Source organism: Dermacentor variabilis, unplaced genomic scaffold, assembly GCF_050947875.1.
Source record: "Dermacentor variabilis isolate Ectoservices unplaced genomic scaffold, ASM5094787v1 scaffold_13, whole genome shotgun sequence".
Taxonomy (NCBI): domain Eukaryota; kingdom Metazoa; phylum Arthropoda; class Arachnida; order Ixodida; family Ixodidae; genus Dermacentor; species Dermacentor variabilis.
In genome coordinates this window covers 43,571,194-43,596,122 of record NW_027460291.1, presented here as the reverse complement: position 1 = coordinate 43,596,122, position 24,929 = coordinate 43,571,194, and the positions used below count along the sequence as shown (strand labels likewise).

The window sequence follows — 24,929 nt, the reverse complement described above, 5'->3', positions numbered from 1 at the left end:
TTTCCTTTCCTATCGGCGGTCCATGATAGCGACAAGCAGGCACAGCGGCAGCACAGCCGAATAATACTATGTTCGTTTGTATGCGGAGTGTTTGGGCGCTCTGAAATCACGGCGCGCAAGCGGACATGTCACATGGTATTTTTTTTTTATTTCGCGGGCATCTGCAGTAAGCGGGAAAACACAAATGACTAATAGACAGAAAGTTAAACTGTCCAATCAGTTTTGCTAAGCGCTCTACAACTTTCTAATTGGTATGTTGGCCTGAACACATTGCTTCCGAAGTTGGTTAATTAATATTGATTAACTATGCAATTAAGCAGATTACAAAAAATAGTTGACTTACTCAATACAATAGTCAGAACCATGCATATGGTCTTAGAATGCATGAGCATATTGTTAATCTCTGGCTAAAGTTAGCTGGGATACCCAGCATAAGGATGCTTTCAGTCCACAAAACACTTTTGAGTGTTATGCGGTGTTTATTGTGACAGACTGGATGTAGAGGTCCTCTTAAATCTTTATTCATTGTATAACTTTATACGGTTCCTGCTTTTGTGCGCAAGACATTTGTGTGTCTGAAGCTCTCTGGTTTTTTCAAGCGAGGGGAGATAGCTTCACTTTCTTTTATATGGGAGAGCTGATGTTGTATCCTTAGTTCAGCTTCAGTTTCGGATTGTTCTGACCACTGGCGCCACACCGCGCTCAACCTTGTAAGTGTACTGCGTCATTTACCGCCTCTCACCATTTGAAATTAACGGCTTTCTACATTTGGTCGATTTGGTCCCCTTCCAAGGAGGTTTTCCTGCGGCGCTCCACGCCCTGGGTCGTTGGCCTGTTCCGTAGGCCCCGCGTTGCGGCCCATCCGTTGAGTCAGCTACACGTGACGGAACTGCAACAGGTGCAGACTTTAAGAATCTTTGGCGCTTATCTTGTCGCACAACAATGATAATCATCTATCTTGCCTGCATTCGCTTTCTTTATCACTGCGAGCCCGGTACTTCCCAGTCACGAACGGCACGCGCGCTATCAGCGTGACACAGCATTCTCGACGAGAAAGAAGGCACCGCAGATTTTGACGAAAGGAAACGCAAGCAAAGGATATGACGATCATTGTCGTGGGACAAGATAAGCCCCAAAGGGTGTAAACTTATTTAGAGCGAACCGCAACACTCCACGGTATGCGTGGTTGAGCGAAGACAGGGCAGCACGCAGGATGGCATTTTGAGGATAATTCACCCCTGATGCTTGCTTTGCTTCGTAAAAGCAAGAAATAGTTGGTAAAATTTGCCATGGTTTAGTCTAATTCCACGCTGAAGATAAAGTATAAGCGCTCTTTTGTTATAACTAAGATTGGTTGGTTGTTTTCACGCTGCTGGGCCAAGAGGGACGCCATCGATGCGGAAAAGTGTGTCGATTTCAATCTAAGAGATGACGCCACATGACTGTGCAGCGTATACGTGGCGTGACCTTGCGCGATACATTTCTGTATTTCTTCACTTTTTTTATTTTATTTATTCAGGCCTGGATAACGTACAGTCTGCCTGCAACTTAGACAGGGAGTAGTAACAAACCATAATCATCATTATTACCATCATCAGCGTTGATTGACGCTAAAGGCTGTGATGCTATCTGCTAGATGGAAGTCGACACACATTTCTGAGCCATTGGCCTCTTAGATTGGGTAGCTACAGCGCGCCGTCACTCTAGGCTCAGCAGCGTAAAGATAAACGATCTAGAGCAACTATCACGAGCGAGTTAGTATGGAAGGGGGCAGCCCTGAATGCTGTCATGTTGTTGCGGTATACGGTACAAACACGGCATGCGGTAAATTGTTCCCGTAAACTTGTACACGGTAACATTGACGGTATACGGTGTGCCGATCCCTCTAAAATGCGTGAGTACGCCGTTAACGGGGACTTCCATCCTATGCACACGCGAGGATTTTCCAATTCCATCGCCACAGGAACGAGACCGGTGTCGGACGAGAATCAAAACTGCAAACTTGTGCTTGGCAGTAAAACGGTCGTCTCACGGCCTGCGATGCCCGCTGCTTCTGAGCTCTGAGGACGTGTTTTTTTTTCTGCCGCAGAAGACGTCGTCGATTCGACGCTATCGCATATTTATTTATTTATTTATTTATTTATTTTCGATGCTGCCAGTCCCATCAGAGACCATCGCAGGGGGCATAGAAAAATGAAATGCATAGTAATAAATGTGCACGGACAAATTGCGTGTCAATAAGCCAACCAAGAAACACAAGAGAGTAAGGTAACAATACATATAAAAACAAACAAATATAGATATCACATGTCTAGGAGACATGCACAGCAATGCAGTGAATACACCATGAAAAGGATATAAAACCGAAACAAAAATAATAGTACACGATAATCAGCGTGGCTTACAAAAGTTGAGAGGCATATTATGTAGATAAGACTGCGTTACTGATTACTTGATATGGATTCTAACAGTGATGTCAACTGAGATAATGAGTCTGTAGAAATGACTGAAAGGTCGAGGTGATTCCATTCTCTTATCACGGAGGGGAAATAAGAGAACATGAATGTATCATTATGGCATGAATATTCTGTTATAGCATGTACATGTTTGTCTCGATGAACGTGATTGCGACAAGCATATTATTCCGTTAGGCCTATCTTATAATAGTTTGATCAAGTTAAATAAAAATTTGAGCCGTGCTTGTTTCGCTCTCTATGATGGTGTCACAGAAACCGAAATGGCCGCTAGGTTAGTGGGTGCATCTGTGCGCTTATATTTGTAAGTAAGTCACAGCGCTTTTCGCTGTACTTCTTCCAGTTTCGTTATATTAGTTACTGAATGGGGCAACCAAATTGTGTTAGCGTACTCCAAAACTGGTCTAACGAAAGCAGTATACGCGAGAAGCTTAGTGGGGGTGGGTGTGAGGCGGAGACGTCTTCGGAGATAAATTAGCTTGCGTTATGCCTTCGATGTCACGTTGCCATTGTGCGCGTTCCATCTCAGGTCAGAAGTTACAGTGATGCCTAAGTATTTATGCTGGTGAACTTTTGTTACCATTGCACAATTAATGAAGTACGGAAAATCGTAAGGTCGTTTTTTTTCTTGTTACCTTCATGCAAAATTATTTAGTTGTGTTTAGCGTGATTTGCCATTTTCTTGGCACCATTCATTCAACAGGTGTAGTGAAGTGCTAAGCGAAACATGATCTGCGTGGGTGTTAAGTGTTTGGTAGATAATGCAATCAAAGCAAACAGTCTGATGGTACAGGCTATATTTCTTGTTATGTCGCTAATGAAAACTTAACATAACAGCGGCCCCAACACGGATCCTGGGGGACGCCTGATGTGACAGGCACTATCGCAGATTCCGTATGCTAAAATATTACGAATTGTGTCCGGTTTCTTAAGAAATCTGTTGCCCAGTCTAAAATTTCCCCATGCCCAATAAGACATCGTAATTTTCCTAATAATTTACTGCGGCTTACGCGATCAAAAGCTTTCGAAAGCTCTAATAATATTTAATCAGTCTGGTTAGTTGCGATGTTAAATGCGAGATGATGCACAACTTCCGCAAGCTGCCGTGACGGTTGACAGTCCATGGCGGAGTCCGTGCTGGTGCGGCGTTAAAAGGTTGTCAGTGTCAAGAATGCTTCTTAAGTGCTTAAGGATGATATGCTCGAGCATCTTGCAAGCGGTGCTAGTGAGAGACATTGGTCGATATTTAGAGGGCAATTAGGTATATCCTGTTTTGTGTATTGGGATGATTTTCGCATTTTCCAGTCGGCGGGTAAGGATGATTGCAATAGGGACCTTCGAAATATCAGGCCCAAGTATCGGCTGTACCATTCTGCGTATCTCTTGAGGAAATGGTTTCGAATGTCACCTGGTCAAGGGTGAAGAACATGTTAAAGATGTCCGCGTCAGATATGATTAAAGGATCAATGCGCGACGTTGGACTGCTACTAAAGTTTGAAGGGTTGTCGCCGTGTTTTGGTAAGTTTGAGTGAAAATAGTTATTGTACGTATTAGCGTTGTTAGCTTTTTCCTCAAGAGACAAGTCCGATAACGTGTCTTTAGTATGGCGTAAATGGGGGTTCCAGAATCGATGAGGGCTGTTTGTGAAAAGGGTAAGCGGCATTGCATGAAAATAATACTCCTTGACATGTTTGGCTGTCTGTTGAAAATGTGCTACTGCGCATGCTAGTTTGTTCGTTTTGGATGTGCATGATCCATGATTTTTAATAGAGTTGGGTATCATTCTTATATGATGCTTTGGGTGGGTGACTTCCCGAGTTATCCATATATGCTTGTTCTTTGCGTTCGCTTGTTTTGTAACGGAACATAGTTAGTTACGCAGTAGGAAGCCATATTCTTAAAATTAAGGCAGAGTATGTTCAAATCGATTGACGGGTCAGAGGTTATTTACGTAAATGCTTGAAATTCGTGCGCAAGGTGGCTTAATATGCTCGTGTCATCCCCCTTCTCGTAGGTGAGTACTATAGATGCATTACAACGCGTTTTTATAGGCCCGCTTGCGTTCGCAGCTGTGGTTTCATCACTTCTCTGTGTTGTTTCATCCTCGTCATCGCACGTCTTTCCTAAATTACGAAAAGTTTTACTAGACCAGAACTTAAGTCCCTAGGTCTGGAATATTTCTCCTCGATTGTGAAAACTAACCTAGGTAGTGGATAGATTGTCCACAGACCTTTTGTAGACCGTCTTGCCTTGAAACATATATTAAAAAAACAAAGCACGAACAAAACCACGCAGGCAAAGTAGTTATATTAGGCAGCAAAAAGGCAGTATATTGTAGTGTATTTTTTTTCTATGCGCTGTTAATATAGATATGTAAAATGTGCAGATCCAACGCAAATGCTGGAATCTATGTGAGGCGAAGCTTTCGCCAAGTGGTTCTCTTGGGCGACGTGCTGCGCGACATTACACACGCGGCAATCTTGTGCAAGAGCTACTCCACGCGTTGGCAAGAGTGCAGCGTGTTTCTTTCTTCTTTTATTGATACTGCTAGCTCCGGGAAGGAACCTTACACGAGTGTTAAGGCAGAACATAAGGCATAACAGGTGCCGCTTCCATGCGAAACATAAATGAACGAAACAAAGCACGAACGAAACCGCGCAGGCAAAGTAGGTATATTAGGCTTTAAAAAGGCAGTGTATGCGTGTGATTGTAGTGTTTTTATCTTTCTTCTTCTTTTGGTAAAGCATATGGGCTTTCGCACTCACAGACCCAGGTCCTATGCCATCATCCGACACGTGGTAAGTTTATTTTCTCCGTGCGGGGTAATTCGGAGGCACAGCAGCACCCAGAAGCCACGCTCAGCCAAGTCTAGGCAAATTCGACAAAGAAAGCTTGACCTAATCAGTACTTAACAAATATATGTGTCTTTCATTTTGTCTTTTGTAGTGCGCAGACTTGCCAATGAGATGTTTCCAAGAAATCTACATATATAATTTTACGAAAAAGCTAGGCCTCTATACTTAGAACCGCTAACTATGAGTCACATACTGAGATTGTGTCGTCTCGACAGCTAACATTCATGTGTTACGTGGCGGCCTTGCGCACTCTCATTTATCTAAGTGACGTTTGTATATCTCGTATCTTTCACGCACGTGATCTTTCGTTCACATGGTGAACGCCGTTCAACACACCTCACGCTGTCTGTTAGATACCTCCCAAGTGGGTGAAGCCCATCCGTAATGCTATAAAAAAATGCGAGAACGATGATGGAATTCGAAGTCTATCTGCCAGCACAGTTGCTCGGTGCTGTAACCGTTAGGCCATGACCGCACCCATGCATCCCTCGTGCCAAGTACACTCTTTGAAACGCCTGGCACGGGCGTATTGTTCCATTTACTCGTATTCTTCCCTCGTGACGGCGAGTGCTTTGAGACGTTGTGTTAACCGCACAATCATTGCTATACTATATGGATTTCGCGATCGGTTCACATTTTTCGTTGCTGCCGTCAAAGTAGGTGAAGTTCGCCTATAATATTAACGCATTAAAAGCTGTAAGACCATAATTTATCAGGCTGTCTATTGAAAAATTGCAGAGGCCATAGATAAAGCCTCATAACCCTTCTGTACACTGTCTAAATACTTTCTTTTCGTTTGAAAGAATAAAGTCGTTCCTGCTCTTCAGTCAGCTGCGAGCCTTAACAATAGACCGCAAACAGTTTAAACGAGTGCACGCGTGTATGCAAGTTGTTTGTGTCGAGTCTTTAGGTTTCGACTATCTTCGCCCAACGCTTGCAGTAGCGTGCCAGCCGCTAACTAACACCTCCTGTTCTTTGTTAAAGCCAGCACATCTCTCTCGTTCACTCGATTCCTAGCCGTTGTTATCAATTATTTAGGTCAAGTGCGGCAAACTCGACCCATCGAGTAGCTCGCCTGTTTTCTCAAGATGCAGCTTATCTTCAACGTTCGCGGTTACACAGGTCAAGGCTAAGTGTTGAAACAGATAGCACACTGCCGAGCGTAGCGTCATCTTATGGCGGCTGAGGAGGAGATATCTTCGTGAGTCCGAAATGAGTTACTTACTTTAGAAGAAGTGTGTGTGGGGGGGGGGGGGAGGAGGCAGCCTATATTTGATCCTTGCGCTGCGAATCGAAAGCAGACGTCTAGAAGACGCGACAGCTTATTTTTCAAGCTGATCGCTGGCCAAGAAGAAGCAGCGGCCCTCATCATGCGGCTTGAAACTTTTCTTCTCGTTGCCGCAGCGGTCATTTTTTCTGAGTGGCGTTCAGTCGAAAGCTATGTTGGTATTGCCGAGGTGCCCGTAGAAAATGGTAAGCACCATGTTTTTTCCTTGTTTCATTTGCAGGCGGCCGTCGCAGAAACTGGCAGCTTGCAATGCAAACCTTTCTTTGCCTATACTACCTCGGTGTTCACTGTGTCGCGGTTACCGAGTTAAGCGGGCTGATTCCTAAGACAGTGTACCAAAGGCGTTGTCCTGGTTGGCTGATATTGACATCCCATACGTGCATCTTCGCGAGGTTTTTACTGTGCTTTGCAAAGCTGACCGATCCTGTGTAGGCAGCGCAGCCATTGACGTCGGTGAGTCCACCCCGATACTTCTATAGCATTATTTAACCGCTTAGGCGTAGAATGTTGACCAAGCTCGTTTGCCTCTTCCTTGGGGTTTGGCGTCGGTGTCTCGCCGAGTAGACGTAGTGGGAGGTCCCTTAGACAGCTGAGTCGCGCAGAGGGACAGCACAAACAGTGGTGACGTCAAAGGGGAGGAGTTCGAAGAGGAAGCCCTTCCGTAGTGGTTCTGGTATATATCACAAAAATAGGTCGAAAGAAAAGCACAGGTAACAACGTCTCTCAAATGGGGGCGACAATCGATATCTCTTTTTCAGTATTGCACGTAGATGCGGTAAATGTCAATCGTTGCGCGTCGTAGCTTTCGCACGTACGCGCGTAAATACTTGTAGTTTTGCAGGCACCGCTAGACGAAGAGTGTCAGTATCCAGAGCTCGACGGAAGCCGTCGAGAACCGTCTATTCTACCAATTCCCAACAGTTTTTAGAATCCGCATATTTTTCTCAGTCATGGTATTCACACTAGCGGAAGCGAATATAACGTGCGAACCAGTTTACTCTAAGGTGCTTGAATCTCATCACGCTCTGTCACGCTGTAGTGAAACACCAGCTTAAATTGCCAGCTGTACCCGAACACGACGCATAGCACTGAAGCATAAACTGTCATCAAGCGTTCACCGGACACAACCCTCTATACCTACAGCATTTGATTTACATTTTTAGCATTCAGTCGAGAAGGCAATCGCGACTGACGTCAACCAGCTGATTGGTTAGAGCCCTGTTAGCAGAGTTATGCAAGCACTATCTTTTAAAAGTTTGCATGCGATTTGTCCAGTAGTACACCTTCCAGTTTCGAGCGCTGAAAATTCATTCATCGTCATTTAATTATTATGGCACCCAAAGCAGTTCTCGGCAGAAAGTTGATGTGCATCAATTCGTTCCTTTCTTCAGGTAAATGCCAATTCAACGGAACGGAAATCACTCCAGGAGAGCCAGTGAACCTGGAGGTGCCTTGCGAAGAGTGGAGTTGTGGTACAGGACATAACGGGACCGGCCATCTTTCCATAGCAGGGTTTGTTTCACATCTCTCTCTCTCTCTGCGTTTTGCATTCACATTTGTCGGCAAGCGCTTCCACACGTATTTGTCGTTTTAGCGAGGACACTTAATAACGACTTCACCGCTGGTCGTGCACACGCGATACCGAAGGTGCTTTTCGTGGTTTTTGAAAATGGCTTGACTCTTCCGAAAGCCTTCGTCTTCGTGAAGCTGCCCTCATATCGTCTTGACTGTACCCATATGAAGCGTAAAGCACCGAATATCGCATACTGAGCTGTATCAAGACGTATTTGAAGGGCAATTCTAGACGATTTGCGAGCTTCATTGTCATGCATACAAAGCAGTCAATATGCTCTGCATGTCGACTTCTCTGCACGTCGACAAGCTCTGCCGGAGATAAGGCAGCTTTCTGACTTGCGCTGCCGGCATGAGAGTTGCGCCCAAATACATGGACGTTCTTTCTGAGCCGGTGTGTGCATAACACACCTTGGTGCATACATAGGGAGGGGGAGGGTATTCTGTAAGCGTCCACCTAGTGGACGTGTCCATTTCATCTGCTGCTGAACTGTTGGTTGGCTGAAAGCGCATATATCCTTCGAGCGCATACCCAAACCCAGCCCATCAGTACTTGAGCAGCCGACGAAATGGACAGGTTCGCTAGGCGGAGGCTTACAGAATAACCGCCCCCCCCCCCCCCCGCCTCCTAGAGAGCTGAACGGACGGTAAACGTCAAGATAAATCTATCTCTCCGTTTACTGGGCGCCAAAAACAAGCCGAGGGTTTTCCGTGGGTCTCACTTGGTGCACCATCGATGTGTGATGCCGGTAACAGTGCCGCCAGCGCTTATCGCACCAGCATCGTGACACGCGTGGCATGCGCTGTACACAGGCGACGTCCCTGGTGCACAGCTGCAGTTGTCTCGCATGGCGCTTCACGGCATGTTTATTGCCTGCTCGCGCTCTTACAACACCCTGAGGGGAACGTCCTGGAGTGCAAGCTTGCTCTCGTTTTCATCCGTCGATTTCAAGCCAAAGTGCCAATTTTATTTTCTAATCATTGAATCTATGCTATTTATTGCTTGGAGCACAATTATAATATCATATAATACAAACATTCAAACATACAACGTGAAATAAGAAAGAAAGGACGAAGCATCAACAGCAAACGAGTCGCACGATATCGTTGGTTGAATTTCGAGCACATTACCGGTACTAATAAAAAAAAGTATTTCATTGTAATGAAAGCCGTTCTTTCAAGGCCACTAACTGGCCGTGGTACAAGTATCGTTCAAAGCGACAGTGTGTGATTGCATAGTTCCATATGCTTGTGGCGTAGCAGTTGTCTTTTATGGGGCATATATGGACTAGTCGAGGGACACGTAGTCGATGTCCTTGTCTGTCACTCCGTACTTAAGTGCAAGACACATGGTGCGATTTTCCGTGCGATCGATCATACGGCGCGTCGTGTGCGACTTGCCGCATGCGGCAATTCGGGACACATTGTAGGAATTAGCGAGCGGCGGGTAGCTCAGCCGAGAACCGGCGCCCCTGCGTGGAAGCTCGGAATGTTGCGTCGCTTGGAGCCGAAAGCGAAAGCAAACGTGTTTGCACAGCTCTCTTGTTTGAAACAAACGATGACAATATAAACACGTCAATGCGAAAACACCGTAGACGTGTTTCCGCAAGGCCGCATTCGGAGTGTCGGCTCCGTTAACAGCCGCCGATGCATCCAGCCGACACAGCTCGCTCGGCCATCGAATCGGACACCGGTGGCGCTTGTGACACGATCGCTTGCAGCTCGTATAACGAAGCGCATATGTTAGTCAGCGCAACGAATACGCAGTTACGTCTCGCTTAAATCGCTCTACATTTGATTGCATCGGCGCCGACGGAAGCGAATGAGCCTGCCAGGGGAGCTTGCGATCGCTGGGAGACGGTGTAGCCCTGGCTCAGCGGCCATCTATCCCGGGCCGATAGCTCTTGTGATGCGTCCGCAGCTCGTAATCAAGCGCCTAAATTCCTCAGCACAATCAATGTCTGAACATTTATGTTGCTCTTAAGGGAAAATAAGATTAGTTTTCCCGATGCCGTTAGTAGCGATGAGTAAACACGCCAGTCAGACGAGCCGCTTCGTATAGACGATTGCTGCGCGTCTGAGCTGACCGCTTGCGAGTAGAAATCACGCCGACGATTTACTATTTCGCACAACGTTTTGTAACACGCACTCTTTTGAGATCACTTTATTCTATAAGATATTGCGTGTCAGAAACAAATTGTAGCCGATTTATGTGCAGCCGTCAGCGGCGAAAGAGGCCAGAATTTCGATTAGGGAGAGAAAAAAAAAGGTATATAGAGAGGCAGGATCCGGGGGGGAGCGGCGAGGCACTTGCTCGAAGGCTCCGCCCCGCCGGGCCTACCACGTGGCCATGACGTTCACGCTACCGCCGCTGTCATTGGCTGCTGTCGTCCTAGCCACGCGGCATTCGCACGACAATATTCATCAAGTTGGTCACATGCGCGGCGTGCGATTCGGCGCCTCATGCGGCGGATTCTGTTGAGAACCTGTTGAGTTTGGCTGCCAAGCGAATGGTCGTGCGACGGGTGATGCCTAAAATCGCACCATGTGTCTCGAGCACCATAACCATTAGTGGCTATGGTGTCAGGATGCTAAGCACGAGGTTGCGGGATCCAATCCCGGCCACGGCGGCCGCGTTTCGATGGGGGCAAAAACACCCGTGTACTTAGATTTAGGTGCACTTTAAAGGCCCCCAGGTGGTCCAAAGTTCCGGAGTTCCCCACTACGGCGAGCCTCATAATCGGAAAGTGGCTTTAGTACGTAAGACCCCATATTTTATTTTTTAATGTTATCATATGTATTTCTTATTTGTATTCTCTGTAGCTTAAGTACATCTTAATGGGCACAGATATGAAAAAAAGAACACTGTTAAATACATAAGGGCAACTTTATCAAACAAACGAAAGTGCGACATATCGAGGTAATATGTTCAACAGCGCTCAAACAGTTTGGTTTTCATGCAGAAAGTGAAGTAGAGACCCATAACATGTTAAATTGCCTACAAAGACAGCTCTTGAAAGGCGTGCTCTTGAGTTAGCTCCAATTATATCCAAAAGAATACCTAAATAATCAATTGGAAAAAAGAACAGAAGAGCGCTTTAATATTTCTTTATTTTTAATACAAAGTAAAAATGTAAAGGCAATGCGTACTCAGACAGGCATCACCACATTGGCTACACGGCGAAGTGTAGCTCAGTCAAAGTTTCCCTACTGCTCCTATTACGGTTATATTAACACAAATAAAATAATAATATGTAAAGCACCCCCCCCCCCAAATTTGAACCGTACTAATCACGAAAGATCCCTTAGACCATTCATTTCAATATGTCACTTACAAACGTTCATTTTCTCCATCGGCTGTCTGGTTTTGGAATAGGCTCTAAAGTGGTATTGCATATACTGATACTATAGACAAGTTTGTAAGAACCGTTGACATTATTCTGGTCGCGCCCAGAAAAGTGACGTTTTTTAGTTGTCCTGTAAAATACTGCAAATAACGGCACCTCTTGATTTAGAGCGGAGCTCTTAGGCGCCCGTTCCATGCGGCGAGCGTCGGCGTCGTCGGCGTCTCCGAGCGAACGAGCACAGCGAAGGATGAAGGGGCGAACGCGGAGCGGGATATGAAAGACGAGAGCCGCGAACGGCGGAGACCAATGAGAGCAATGATATTGTAACTGTATATGACCCTATGCTTTCTTTGCTTTATTTTATTCCTTTTCCCGCGAATACGTCTACGCATTCATTCGTGTTGTTCCGCAGATTATGACCCATATTCCATTGCCCGTTCTACATGAACCTGAAACAGGTTTACAGTGTGCTTGAATAGTAATCTTTCCTTCCTCTGCAGCTGTGGCGTCGCCGTCGCAGGTCCCGGATGCCGTAAAGTCAAAGGCACCGGCGTGTATCCTGACTGCTGTGAAAAAGTGATTTGCGATTGAGTGCGTCGTGGCTGGCCTCAAGATCCGGGCAAGACATAGACGGTGCTCTAGCACAAGCTAGGGCTTTGCGAGGAGTCCTCTTCGTTTGCATGTTGCCAATCAGATCGCCAGCTTCTCTTGTGGATACGTCTTGGAAATTGAATGTAATTTCGATAACAAATATGTAAAGAATTGTTGCGCGCTTTCAATAAAAGAGGCCGCAATGCAGTTCAATGTAGTACAATACAATATAATGGAATACACTACAATATTGTACAATAAAATACACGTACTACGCTACATGCCCTACTATACAATACAGTACAATACAATTCAATACAATAGCATATTATTTCCGTCAACCAGATGAAAAAGGCTAACGGTAAAGGCTGCTTCAAAAGTAGCTTTAGAGTGTGTCCCCCAGATTCCTCTGTACGAAGCAGCTGGTGATAGTACCATGCACACGCTGCACCAAAATCTCGCACGGGAATCACGTTTTAAAACTGCTTGCGGACATTTAACTAAGCGGATGTTGTAAAAAATTACTTCGTTCTGAAAAATAAAAGGTCAAGACAGCTCATGGATGTCACCCAAAGGAATATAACGCTCATATCAAGGGTGAATCACAATATTCGCGAAACGCTACAACGTGGATAATCGGCACGCCGCATTTTAACTTGCCATTCTGGCGTATATGCAGATCCCTTTATTATCCGCTGCATTAGGGATGCTTCCACTGAACAAAACCGCAAGACTACGCAGGTCGCATGTGGCGGAACACAAAGTCACCGAAAGGAGGCAGGGATTTATGATTTCGCAACTTTATCTAACTTTATCACCGTTTAATTACGTTGACTGCGCGGGTGCCGCGTATCGAAAAGCATCTCGTTCCTTACGTGGCCTGGCATCTCAATGCAGGAGGGAATTCACTGAAACTTCAGCGCGAAGCCTTTAATTTTGAGGGCTTTAACTAACACCGGTGATTTGCGAGGCAAACTGCTGGACGGTAGAGCGTGCCATAGTTACTGCAACGTTGGATTCGAGTCCGTATGGAGTGCCACATTCTGGGGCAGGCAAAATCGGTAGTCTACTTGACCAGGTGCCATTACCAGGCCCTCGACCCACGTCGACGAGACCACATGGTCCTGACGGCCGGACCGACACACGCGACCTCTTTGGTTGCCGAAAGAAATGTTAGATCGGCCACTGTGGCCACAGAATACAGGTGTAAGCAAAGCATAAACGAAGTATAATAACAAATTACTTGTGTCAGACTTTTGCGCGCCGAAATTAAAGTTCTTTGAGCAGCCCTGAGGCAATATTCGGTGAGCGGGTCATCGTCGTCACCTTGTATGCGGCATTGGGGAAAAAAGGCTCCGGTTGCTGAATGCCATAGCAACAGCGAAATTATTCATAAACAGGTTCGCGAGCACATGTCATTGAAGTGTTCTATTACCCATTGAAGAAGAGTACACTTAGGCGCAGATATACAAGACACAAACAAAGGATTTCGCGACAAACGCGTGCCGCGAGCGCCAGTCTCCTGGCGGCGGAGAAACGCGACACGGAACTCCACGAGCGGTCTCACTCAAATTGGCACAAACGCACACAGAACTCTCGTCGGTAAGTTCTCCCTTTTCTGCTCCATGCTGTCCTTCTTGAGATATGTGTACTGAAGCAAACACACACACACACACACACATAATATATATATATATATATATATATATATTCGGAAGCAATAGAAGCGCTAGCCAAGAACATGCCGGCTGGAAGCACTTGAGGGCAGAAATCACGCCGTTCTTAGTAATTTAATAATAATAGTAATAACTATAATATCGTAAAATAATCATAGTGATATATATATATATATATATATATATATATATATATATATATATATATATATATATATATATATATATATATAGTACTAACAGCGGCGTCGTTCTCGAGTTTCTCAATTTCAGCCTTTGCCTTCAAGTGCTTCCAGCCGGCATGTTCTTGGCCAGCATTTCTAATACTTCTGAATTTGGCATTGAAAGACTCAATGCCGAGAATGATTTCTTAGCGCCAATTGTAGCTCACAGCTTTGGTTCACTTCGCGAAGACGATTGGACTTGACATCACCTCTGCACACGCCACGGACATACGTCTCCTCCTCGAATCGCACCGTCACATCTTTGATTTCGGCGACAGGCCTTTTGGTCAAACATCTGATGTTCACCACTGTATTAACACTGCAGACTCGAATCCTATTCCTTGAAAAAAAGCTTTTATTTGTATAAAAGCTTCTTCCACAAAGCTTTTCTACGTCTAAAATCTTGGTCGCAGTCAGAATTCCACCAGGGACAATATGATCCACCCTTAGTAGATTACATGCCAAATTAAGCTTTTTTTGATGACTGTTTCAGAATTGAACACAGGCTCATTGCTTTAATATCCCTCTCTATGCCCTCCTGGGCAGGTAAAACTGATTTATACGCAGTTTAAATTTTTTTTTGTAATTAACAAAAGTGCGGACATTACTAATTGGGCTGAGTATGCATATCTAGCTACCACATTTAAACGAACAGTCTCAAAAGCTAAGGAGTATTATGATTCCAGGCACTACACATGCCTTTCAAAATCTAGCAATAAAAAAGCCCTGTTTAAATTTCTTCGTCCTCGTGAAGCTTTGCCAGGGTCCGTGAACGTCCAGTCTGTCGTTCAATCAACAAAATAATTATCAGAATCACTTGAGAAAATTGCTCAAGGACTTGCGCGACGTTTCAAACATAAATTGCTGATAGGACTAAAGAAACCTCCCTTGATAGACGACTTTCTAACAGTAACACCGACAGAGCTTGAAGGCATTATTAGTTCTTTACCGGCGTCAGCCCCCGGCACAGACGGAATTACAACAGGAATGCTAAAGGTTTTATTTGATTATGCGCCTCAGTAAGCGCTAAACGCAATAAATTTCTCTCTCAAGAATTCATGGGTTCCACGAGAGTGGAGAGTAGCTACAATTATTCCACTATTAAAGAAAGAATCATCTGGACTTGACTTCGAAAACAGAAGACCAATTTCTCTTACTTCCAATGTCGTCAAACTAATAGAAAGGGTTCTTCACAGCCGTATAACAAATTTTGTGCAGGATGACACCCTTCTCAGTCCTTGCCAAATTGTATTTCGTCCCGGCCACTCCATGTGGTGCGCCCCTGTAGACTTAGAGAGCCGCGTTAAACTTGCTCGCCGCAAACGAGAGTACGCAGCTTTGGTGACGCTAGATGTATCAAAAGCATACGACTCTGTAGAACATTGTATTCTATTCGATAAACTTCAGTCAACGAATATCCCAAAATATATAACCGCTTGGATCTATGAATTTATAAGAGATAGAGAATTTTATTGTTACCAACACGGTTTTTGGACGTCTAAACATAGGCAGACAGGAGGTGTCCCGCAGGGTTCCGTTCTTTCCCCTATATTATTTAACATTTTGCTGAGCACTATTCCTTTGTCTCCGGAAGTACATGTTCATGTTTATGCGGACGATATCGCATTTTTACATCCGCAAATATTATACATTCATTACAACAGTCGTTGAACAAATACTTAGGAATGCTGGAGACATGGCGAGAAGGGTTACGTATGTCGTTAAATATTAGCCAAAATGCGGTCTTACTATTCACACTAACTGCACATGTACATATATCTTTACAATACCGACAGGAAATCACTCGTCAAGTTGACGAAGTCAAGCACCTTGGTGTTATTTATGATGTCAAACTTACCAGGCGCACTCACATTCAACATATTAAAACATAGGAAGAACGTGCCGTAGCTGTGCTCCGCCGGCTCAGCCACCGTCGCTCTGGACTACGCAGGGATACCTTACTGATGGTTTAGAAAGTGTATATTCGGGCCATATTAGAATTGCGCTGCGTAATATTTTCGGGAGGCCCCGCCCACAAAATTAAACCTCTCATACTTTTAGAAAGAGAAGCTCTGCGGTCATGCCTCGGGCTACCTAGATTTGTTGCCAACGCTGTTCTATAACAGCAAGCTCATAGACCCACCCCAGATTGCAGATTCCGCATGCTTAGAGTTCAGACATTTTTTAAAATTTATGACTTTTTAAAAAGACGCACGCAATATGCATTTATCACTGAACTGTCTGAGTTTGTTCAAGTATCTTGGTCGAGATTCCACAGTCCTCAGATAATATTTGTGCAAGCACAGTTACAAAAATTCGATGTGTCCACACGCCAAGTTTGCCATTCAAATGATGCCTTACCAGACATCAAAATTGAGTTTGAGGACATATTTCCAAATCATGCTAAACTATTACCCAGGCGAGATTTAATGAATATCTTACCTACATCAGCGAACCACTGACAATGTAATAGCTACTGACGCTTCTGTGTGGAAGGCAGGAGTGGGGATCTTCTCTGAATCTCGTCAATGGTCTTACTCGTTTCACGTTCCCGACTTCACACCTATATTTCAAGCAGAATTATTAACGATTATATTAGCATTACGAAAACTACCCCAAAATGAGCCATTAGCTGTTATTGTGACCGACTCGCTATCTGTATGCACAGCACTAACTGCAGCTTTAAATTCAATAATTCAAAGAAGTTTCGTTCGATGGTACCTCCGTACTTACGGAAAATGTGTTTGCTTTGAGTACCGGGACATCATGTGTTGCACCTAAATTAAATGGCTGATTCACTCGCACGAGTATCCCTCAACGGCCCTATAATATCTGTTTTGCCGACATCAGCTTATGTCACCGCGGCAAGGTACAGAAATTTCGCTATATCTCAAAATTCTGGAATATCCATGCTGACACCGTCTTCTGAATTCCACCATCTTGGCTTCCCGTGGAATAGTAATTGGTGTCCTTCAAGGCAATTGAAAGTTTCCTTTACAAAATTGAGATGTCGTATACCTCCTCTAAATTTTTACTTACACAGGTCTGGTCTCGCAATGTCCCCTCTATGTTCTTCTTGCAGTGCACCTGAAACTATGGAACATTATTTTCTCTCGTGTCGCCGCTTTCTAAGACAAAGAAAACTATTACAATAGTCATTTGCCAGACTTGGTCAATCGCTAACCTCGTCAACCATTCTTTCTTGTGGGGCGACTTCAGTGGGATCCAGCCACAGGGATGCTTTTCTTGTAGTTTACAATTTTGTTAGTGCGACAAAAAGAGTACCTTGCTGAATTTCTAAAAATATTATCAATAATTTCTATTTTTCTTTACGTTAACTTACTTTATGAAAATTCTTAACAATTTTTTTACACTTCTAAATTACAGTTCTATCGTCCAACGCTCCACTATTCAAATATAGTTTCGCTTTTCTTCAAAGCATACGGAAAACTGCCTGCTTCTTGGCCAATTCCCCATAGTGGGTACGCGCCACTGTTGAGGATACAAGACAAGACAAGACAAAGTGTATTTATAGGCGGTGCTGCTCCGCATCCTCGTCGATCTCACGTCATTACAATATGTTGCGTAAACAGAAAAAAAAACTGAAGCAATTCCACTAGTGCTGAATTATGCAGTGCAAAGACGAAAACAAGTGCACCGATATTGAATTAACTCGTTTTATAGCGCGACATATCGATTTCCTTAAAATGTAGGTCTTACGCAATGATCGAAAGAGACATTTTACAGGTTTACATACTACTTCCCCTCGGCAAGCAAGGCGCCAGGCCGGCCTTGACCTTCGTGTCATATGTTCCAAAGATGCTGCAAGTGTAGGCTGTAAATAAGTAGAGACAACAATTTGAGGCAAAAATAACAGTTGTGTGTTCTTTGTATCTTCATTAAGCACCTTAGTATATTTACTCAAAGCCCTTAATTCAATACTCAATGCGCTTTAAGTATGACTAATGGCTGCTTGTGAATACAAATCAGTACTATTATGCAATATTTCTTTTTATGGCATCGTGAACAATTAAACTGTCGCAACTGCTGCTGGTGCTACAGCAACACTAGGTTGCTTTTAAGACAAGTTCATATATGACACATTATTCTAATTATCTCAAAGCATCTCTATATCAATTGCTGAAATAAGGTTACCGAGTTGGACTGCGTGTGCATTTTTGGCTGGTAATTAAACATGCCAGCGCAGAGTGATATGTTCGGAAGAGTGACTAGAGTAAAGACAGCATCAAGCCAAAGTTTGTAATTTATTTTCCTGGGTACACATTTAAATCTCATTCTAATAATCTTAAATAAATATGTCATTGGCCATAACTTCAACAGAAGGCCGATAGATTGATTGTATTGATATGGTCACTTAATTTCTTACAGATAATGAGGCCTCGTAGGCATGCTGTTTCATTATGTTACAGTATGATGAGCAGTTAGACAATCGTAATGGTCGCCGGTGCCAGCATGTTACGTTTCGTTTAAAGACAGGTTCATGTGACATGTTCATGTTCATGTGAGGAGGGAAGATAACCGATGGTCATTAATGGTTACGCACTGGATTCCAAGGGAAGCGAAGGTAGCAGGGGGCGGCAGAAATTTAGGTGGGCCGATGGGATTAAGAAGTTTGCAGGGACGACATGGCCACAATTAGTACATGACCGGGGTAGTTGAAGAAGTATGCGAGAGGCCTTTGCCTTGCAGTGGGCGTAACCAGGCTGATGGTGATGATGATGACATGTGACCCATAGTGTACTTACCAAAATAAGAAACAGATGTGAGAATCCCAAGCGATACCTATAATGATAATTGCTGAAACAAAGATACCCGGCTGGACTGTGCACATTTTTCGGGTGTTGATGCAATATGCCCATGCCGAACGAACATACTTAGAAGAGTGACTGCAGTTTTGAAGAATCACGTTAAGAATTGCAATTTATTTCCGCTTAGAACAGTCTGCGAAGTCTCTTTTCCCATACTCCGAGATGAATACATTTGCCAGTTTTAGTGGAATGAACATGAATGAGGTGTATTGATCAGGTTACTTATCCGCTAAAACATGTTACAATCTCTTAGGTGTGTTGATAAGGGTAGAAGAAGTGCAATGTCCACTTAATTATTTGAACAATCTATGCAATTATCTACTAAGAAAAGACCACCAAATGGATAATCTGGCTCTTTTTTTTTCTTTTGTACAGCGCATGAAGTATACAGTTTGTGTTAGACGACGGCACTAAATGCAACATTAATGAAAACCGGAACACTTATTACGCATGACAAGGGCTTCATACCATGCACGATTGGAAAAATTCGAATCTGCGCCAGCAGCTAACAGCACGCAAACTGCATAACGCCGAAGCATGGAAAGGCGATAAGCGCTTTTCAAATAGCGCGAAAGATAACTTCTGCGGCTAAAATGTTTATAAAAGCGAAAAAAAAAGAAATATTCCAACCGTCGTCAAACCCAATGCCTTCAGTTTGAAACGTGTAAAGGTGCTTCCACGAGCGACTAATTTATTTTTGTGTAATGTCTTAGGCATATAGGTAAAGCATGTCACGAGAATTTCACTGCACATATATAGGGAGCAGTGTTCATGGCGGCCCGACGGAGTGCCACAAAATGAGACCTACCGACACTAGCTGCTCAACACACACAATTCGCTTTTTGGGTCGCTGAGTATCAAGGAAAAACACGGTGTATTTAATTTTTTACGCACATCAACTATGACGCTAAAATCAACAAATGTGAGCAAATTGTGTAACCGACAAACCGACACCATGCCCCAGTCTCCTACTCTACATGCAGCGGTTGATGCTACGAAATACTCACACCTAATCATGAGCCTACTAACGGAGAACATCTTTGCTAAACCTTACCGTTCAGTGTAGTTGACGTGTGATGCCCCAAAGAAGACACGTACACACAGATACCAAGGTTCATGCAGACAACGCACGTCGCTACAAGCGTTTACGTGCCTGGCGCACGCGTTAAGGATTCAAATTGACGCGGACAGATGGCGCACCACCTTTTCTGCCAGTGCGCACGCTGAGGAACTCAGGGTGACAAGGGTGTGCGTGCTCCGAGAAGTCCGAGTGCCTTTTCCTTTTTAATTCTTTTGTCTTTTTCACTTTCTCTCTCTCACTGTGCGCCAGGCGTGCGGAAAGGGTTGCTTCTATTTTCCGTTTTTCATTTTTTCTTCAAGGATGAAGGAAATGGGCTGGCACGTCGTATTACAAATGGTGCGGCCTATCGTATGGAACTGGAACGCACACTTGGATGAATGCGCTGTTTGTAAAAGCCGTTACAGGCCCCGTCAGGCGTTAGCATTATTGCCTGCGACGATGAGTAATACAGTGCATTTCTAGCATATCTGCCAGCGTACCGCCAACTGTGATACCCACGCACATGTTAGTGCAAATTTTCTGTGCCGATGATAGGTCAAAGCAATCAGTACATCAATGACGTACTCATATGCGTGGCCGCGCAGGCATACCGCCTGTGACTTGCTGGGTGAGCTCAGAGGCTTTGGTACATATTTTAAGTGAATGAGAAACTTTGATGAGCTTATAGTGCAGGATATCAGTAAACGAAAAACCATCCGATGTTAGTGATGCAGCCGAGATATGAGGACAACGTGAAAAGTATCTGAGAATCGGATGACACACAACGCACACAGCCCACGCGCGACATCGATTCATTGCACACTCACCAAAGTGCGTTGCCATCTACAAATATTACGAGTGTCTGTGCTGTTAGCTTGATGCCTGTTTGTAATCCACTTGAAGCTAAAGTTGCCGTTCAGGACATCTATTATCACGATTGGATCGGCGTTTTGTTTACTTTATTCTACTGCCGCAAAAGTCATGCTATGACAACTGTGAAGAATGTCTTGGGATTGCCGTGAGCAACTACGTAGATCATATGTGGTGGACAAATGCGGAGGTGTACACTATGTGTATACCGAAGTCTAGAAATAGGCTCTGCAACAATCTCAGCAGTATACAACTTCAGTGGCTTGTATCAAACGTAGCTCCGTATTATCCACCGCTACCTGCGCTTGGTTACACCGCACACGGGTTGGGCTGAGATGAACGACTTTTGTCTATAGTCAATCTATAGACGGCATGTAAGCCTGGAGCAATAAGACTTTTAAAGTATCGGCTGTTTTCCACTTCATCTCACGCCTTACCACAATCGGTATACGGGCTGCTCGCTCAAGTTAACATGAGCTTTGTTTACGTCCCACACTATGGCCTTCATCGGCAGTGATATAGGAAACCGGGGAGAATAATTCGAATTGCAAAGAAGTATACGGGGTGTTTCACTTAATTTGAGCCAGACCTTAAATTATGTAAATGCTCCGTAGCTGGAGAGAACCAAGGCAATGTTGTTTGCCGTCGCTTGGAAATAATCAGATTTTTTTTCATTCCTCCCTGATTAGATAATGAGTTTAATTAATGAAGTTCTCACTTATTATAATTAGATGAAAAGTCTCAATGAGAAAATTTGAGAACAACATGAGAAACCCCCGATACAGCTTACTGTTGCTCAACTCGTGCTCCTTAAAAGTGTCTCCGAGCGTAAACGAGCCCGCGATTTCCCTTAAAGTGCCGCGAGCGGCCAGTCGCGCAGCAATATATATATATATATATATATATATATATATATATATATATATATATATATATATATATATATATATATATATATATAGCGAGCATTGTTTAACTGCGCGAACAAACTAACCACAAAGACAGCGAGGGACAAGGACGGGCGCCCGTCCTTGTCCCTCGCTGTCTTTGTGGTTAGTTTGTTCGCGCAGTTAAACAATGCTCGCTAATATCTACCAACTCGCCCAACAACAAGTTCTTCTAAACTATGTATGTTCTACAGCGGGCTATGGTTTTTGTGTTCCCACTCCCTGCGCCCGTCCTTGTCCCTCGCTGTCTTTGTGGTTAGTTTGTTCGCGCAGTTAAACAATGCTCGCTAATATCTACCAACTCGCCCAACAAGTTCTTCTAAACTATATATATATATATATATGTGTGTGTGTGTGTGTGTGTGTGTGTGTGTGTGTGTGTGTGTGTGTGTGTGTGTGTGTGTGTGTGTGTGTGTGTGTGTGTGTGTGTGTGTGTGTGTGTGTGTGTGTGTGTGTGTGTGTGTGTGTGTGTGTGTGTGTGCGTCGTGTTTGTGAAGAACTACGTAGACTGGGAATAGACAAAAAGCAATATACACCTTATCGACTTTTTTCTATAGACAGTCTATAGACTTTGTATCAACAAAAGACCAAATATATAGAAAGGCAAGGTCGTCTGTAGTAAGTCTATGGACTTTCTATAGACAGTCTAAAGTCATTTTTGTAAGGGAAGACTCCTGGTGCATGTCAGAAACGTGGAAGCGCTCGACTAGAGTGTACTACAGAATACGACATTCTTGTAGACAATATAGCCTCAAGGAAACGCTGACGCTGAGACATTCTTCCTGCTCGACCGAGTTGGGCACAAGACCGCACAGTAATAGGTTAGTTTATATATTAACTCTATTTCTTGGTGTTCCTGCCTCTTGACTGTTAATTATACGTTAAAACAGAAAAGGACTTGTTATGCTGCACTGAGTTGGTTGCCTAGTCATACGCTAGGTTGTCTACCGAACAGATCTTTTTTTTCTTGTCTTCTTATTCTGGGGGGGTGTTCAACCCTTGAATTATTTTTGTGTTTCTTGGTGTTCGGGAACGCATGCAAGTGTTTGGAAGGTTACTCGAGCCTAGAAAAATGATGACACTCTTACGACCCAGCATTCCGCGTTTTAACAGTTCATATTCAAATCAGCAATACACTTTGAAAGTTACTATAATAAAACAAATTGAGGTCATTCAACTTGTAGCGCTTCATAAAATTCAGGTGACGTACGCTCCTCCAGTGCGGCATAAACACACCCAAATTTGCACCATTTGCGGACCGCTCCGTCGGGGTCCGTGGGTGCAGACCGGAGGATCAAGCCGAGCCAAGTATGGGTGCGTGCAGGTGGCTCGAGGGCAACTCGAACGCCATCAGTGTGCGCTTTCGCTATGGGAAGTATCGCCTGCGCAGAACAGCGGGGGCCCACACGAAGGCTCTCGATTTCGGTGACGCCCCCCTTGCGGTCGCACTTGCACATCCGCCACAGATGACGGCGTCGTGGCCTCGATAGTTCGGCTGGGGCCCCTGCGCGAGGCGATGCACGACGTCGCAGCAGGCTGGTCAGCGCCGGCCATCTGGTGACGCCCCTGTGAACCGGCGGTGACATGCCTCGCAGTCGCCTGTTGTGTCGAACTGCCGCCAACCAGTGACATCAGCCAACGTGGGCTCGGTTGACGGCTCGCAGCAGTAGTCCATTTTGTGCACTGCCTGAAGCCCGACGGCGATCCTGTCGACATATCTCGTGTAGATAAGATCGAGCTTCCGAACGCCGCTGGCGGAAGGAGATCTCCACAGCGGACATGCTGCCTTTTCTGGCTTAGACGAAGTACTTCGCTTTCCTGCAGAGGCGTGGCGACGGCGTTTATCGAAGCGGAATGTCACGATTCCGTTCAACAGGCAGCTCGACGGGGCTTAGAGTTCCATTCCTTGTCGTCTTTGTCGTCTCCTACAAAAAAACCTCACGAGGACTGTCGCCTTCCGGGTAGCGCTCGGGGTGGTATATAAATATATTGAAAAAATACAAATTCAGGAACTCGTTACAAAAGCACCTATTAAGCTGTTTTTGTGCAATAACTTCGTATTTTCTCCATCATATAGTGACAGCTAGTATTGCATACGCGTGTGTAGATGTAAATGTAGAACCTTCTGATCTACTGGTACCTACACACTCCGGGTAGTTGGCCAAGAACCGGGTAGGTTGTAGTAAAGGGTAAAATAACAGCTTACAATTGTACAATTGTGAAGTTACAATCGAAATATAGAGATTTGACAATGTGCATGATTTTATGAAAATGAATATTTTAGCATAACCATAAAACAAAACGATTCAAATTCAATTTTGGTGAAAGAAAAGGATGCTTAAAGTTTCGTATTCATGGTTTAAACATATCTTACGCTTAAAGAAAATCTTCGATGGCAGCGCTAGACTTCCCGTCACTATGCCCAAATGAAGAGGCACCCAAAGATAGTACGTTTTCAACAGTTAAGTCTTATTCAAGAAGGCGAAGTGGTGTTTTTAAGATTCGTTTTCTCAAGCTAATAAATAGTCTACAGGAAATTAAAAACAACATATCTATGCTCTCAACTTCCCTACACATATTACGAAGCGGCGAGGGTTCCACACCAGTCCTCTATGAAGAAAACTTTAAATAAGGTAGGCGACAGTGAAGCCCACTAATATTTCCTTCAGTTTTGCTCGATTGGCATGGCTCACTTTTCCAGGCTTACAATGAGCGTCTAAAATCCGAGGATTTTTTATACATAGTACAGAGAATTCTCGTAGCATCATTTGCCTCAGAAATCCTGCATCCATAATCAAAGCTGATGAGGGAGAACGTGAATGCCTGGGCCATATATCGACGCCTTCGCCCATGAAACAGCCGATTGATTGAGAAGTGGGCCTGTATGCTCAAATATGCAGATTAAATAGATATTTGTGAAGTTAAGAATATAAACACTCGCAATAAAACACGAATATAAACACTCCGACAGTGACTAAGGCGTCAGCTGTCATCCCTTCACTTAATTTTCCGATGGCATTTCGCAATAACGATGAATGAAGCCCTAACTGTAGGCATGCGCTTTTAAGCGTCGTTTCTTTTTAATTTGCGGCATAAATTCGCGTTTTAAGGGTAATATATTTTTTTCTTTTCCGTATAGTCCAAAAGTACCAACTCACGTTATATTTGTAGTTGCGGTATTTAAGCGCAAGAACAG

At 44.2% G+C, this 24,929-nt stretch overlaps 1 protein-coding gene across 1 annotated transcript; it reads left to right on the top strand.

Moving 5' to 3' along the window:
• The first annotated feature begins 6,595 nt into the window (after positions 1 to 6,595).
• On the top strand, positions 6,596 to 12,334 carry LOC142566754 (U-scoloptoxin(16)-Ssd1a-like). Its single transcript, XM_075677641.1, has 3 exons — positions 6,596 to 6,802; positions 8,009 to 8,129; positions 12,037 to 12,334. Exons 1-3 carry the CDS (start codon positions 6,700 to 6,702, stop codon positions 12,125 to 12,127), a joined length of 315 nt encoding a protein of 104 aa, XP_075533756.1. The 5' UTR covers positions 6,596 to 6,699; the 3' UTR covers positions 12,128 to 12,334.
• Positions 12,335 to 24,929: the final 12,595 nt, after the last annotated feature.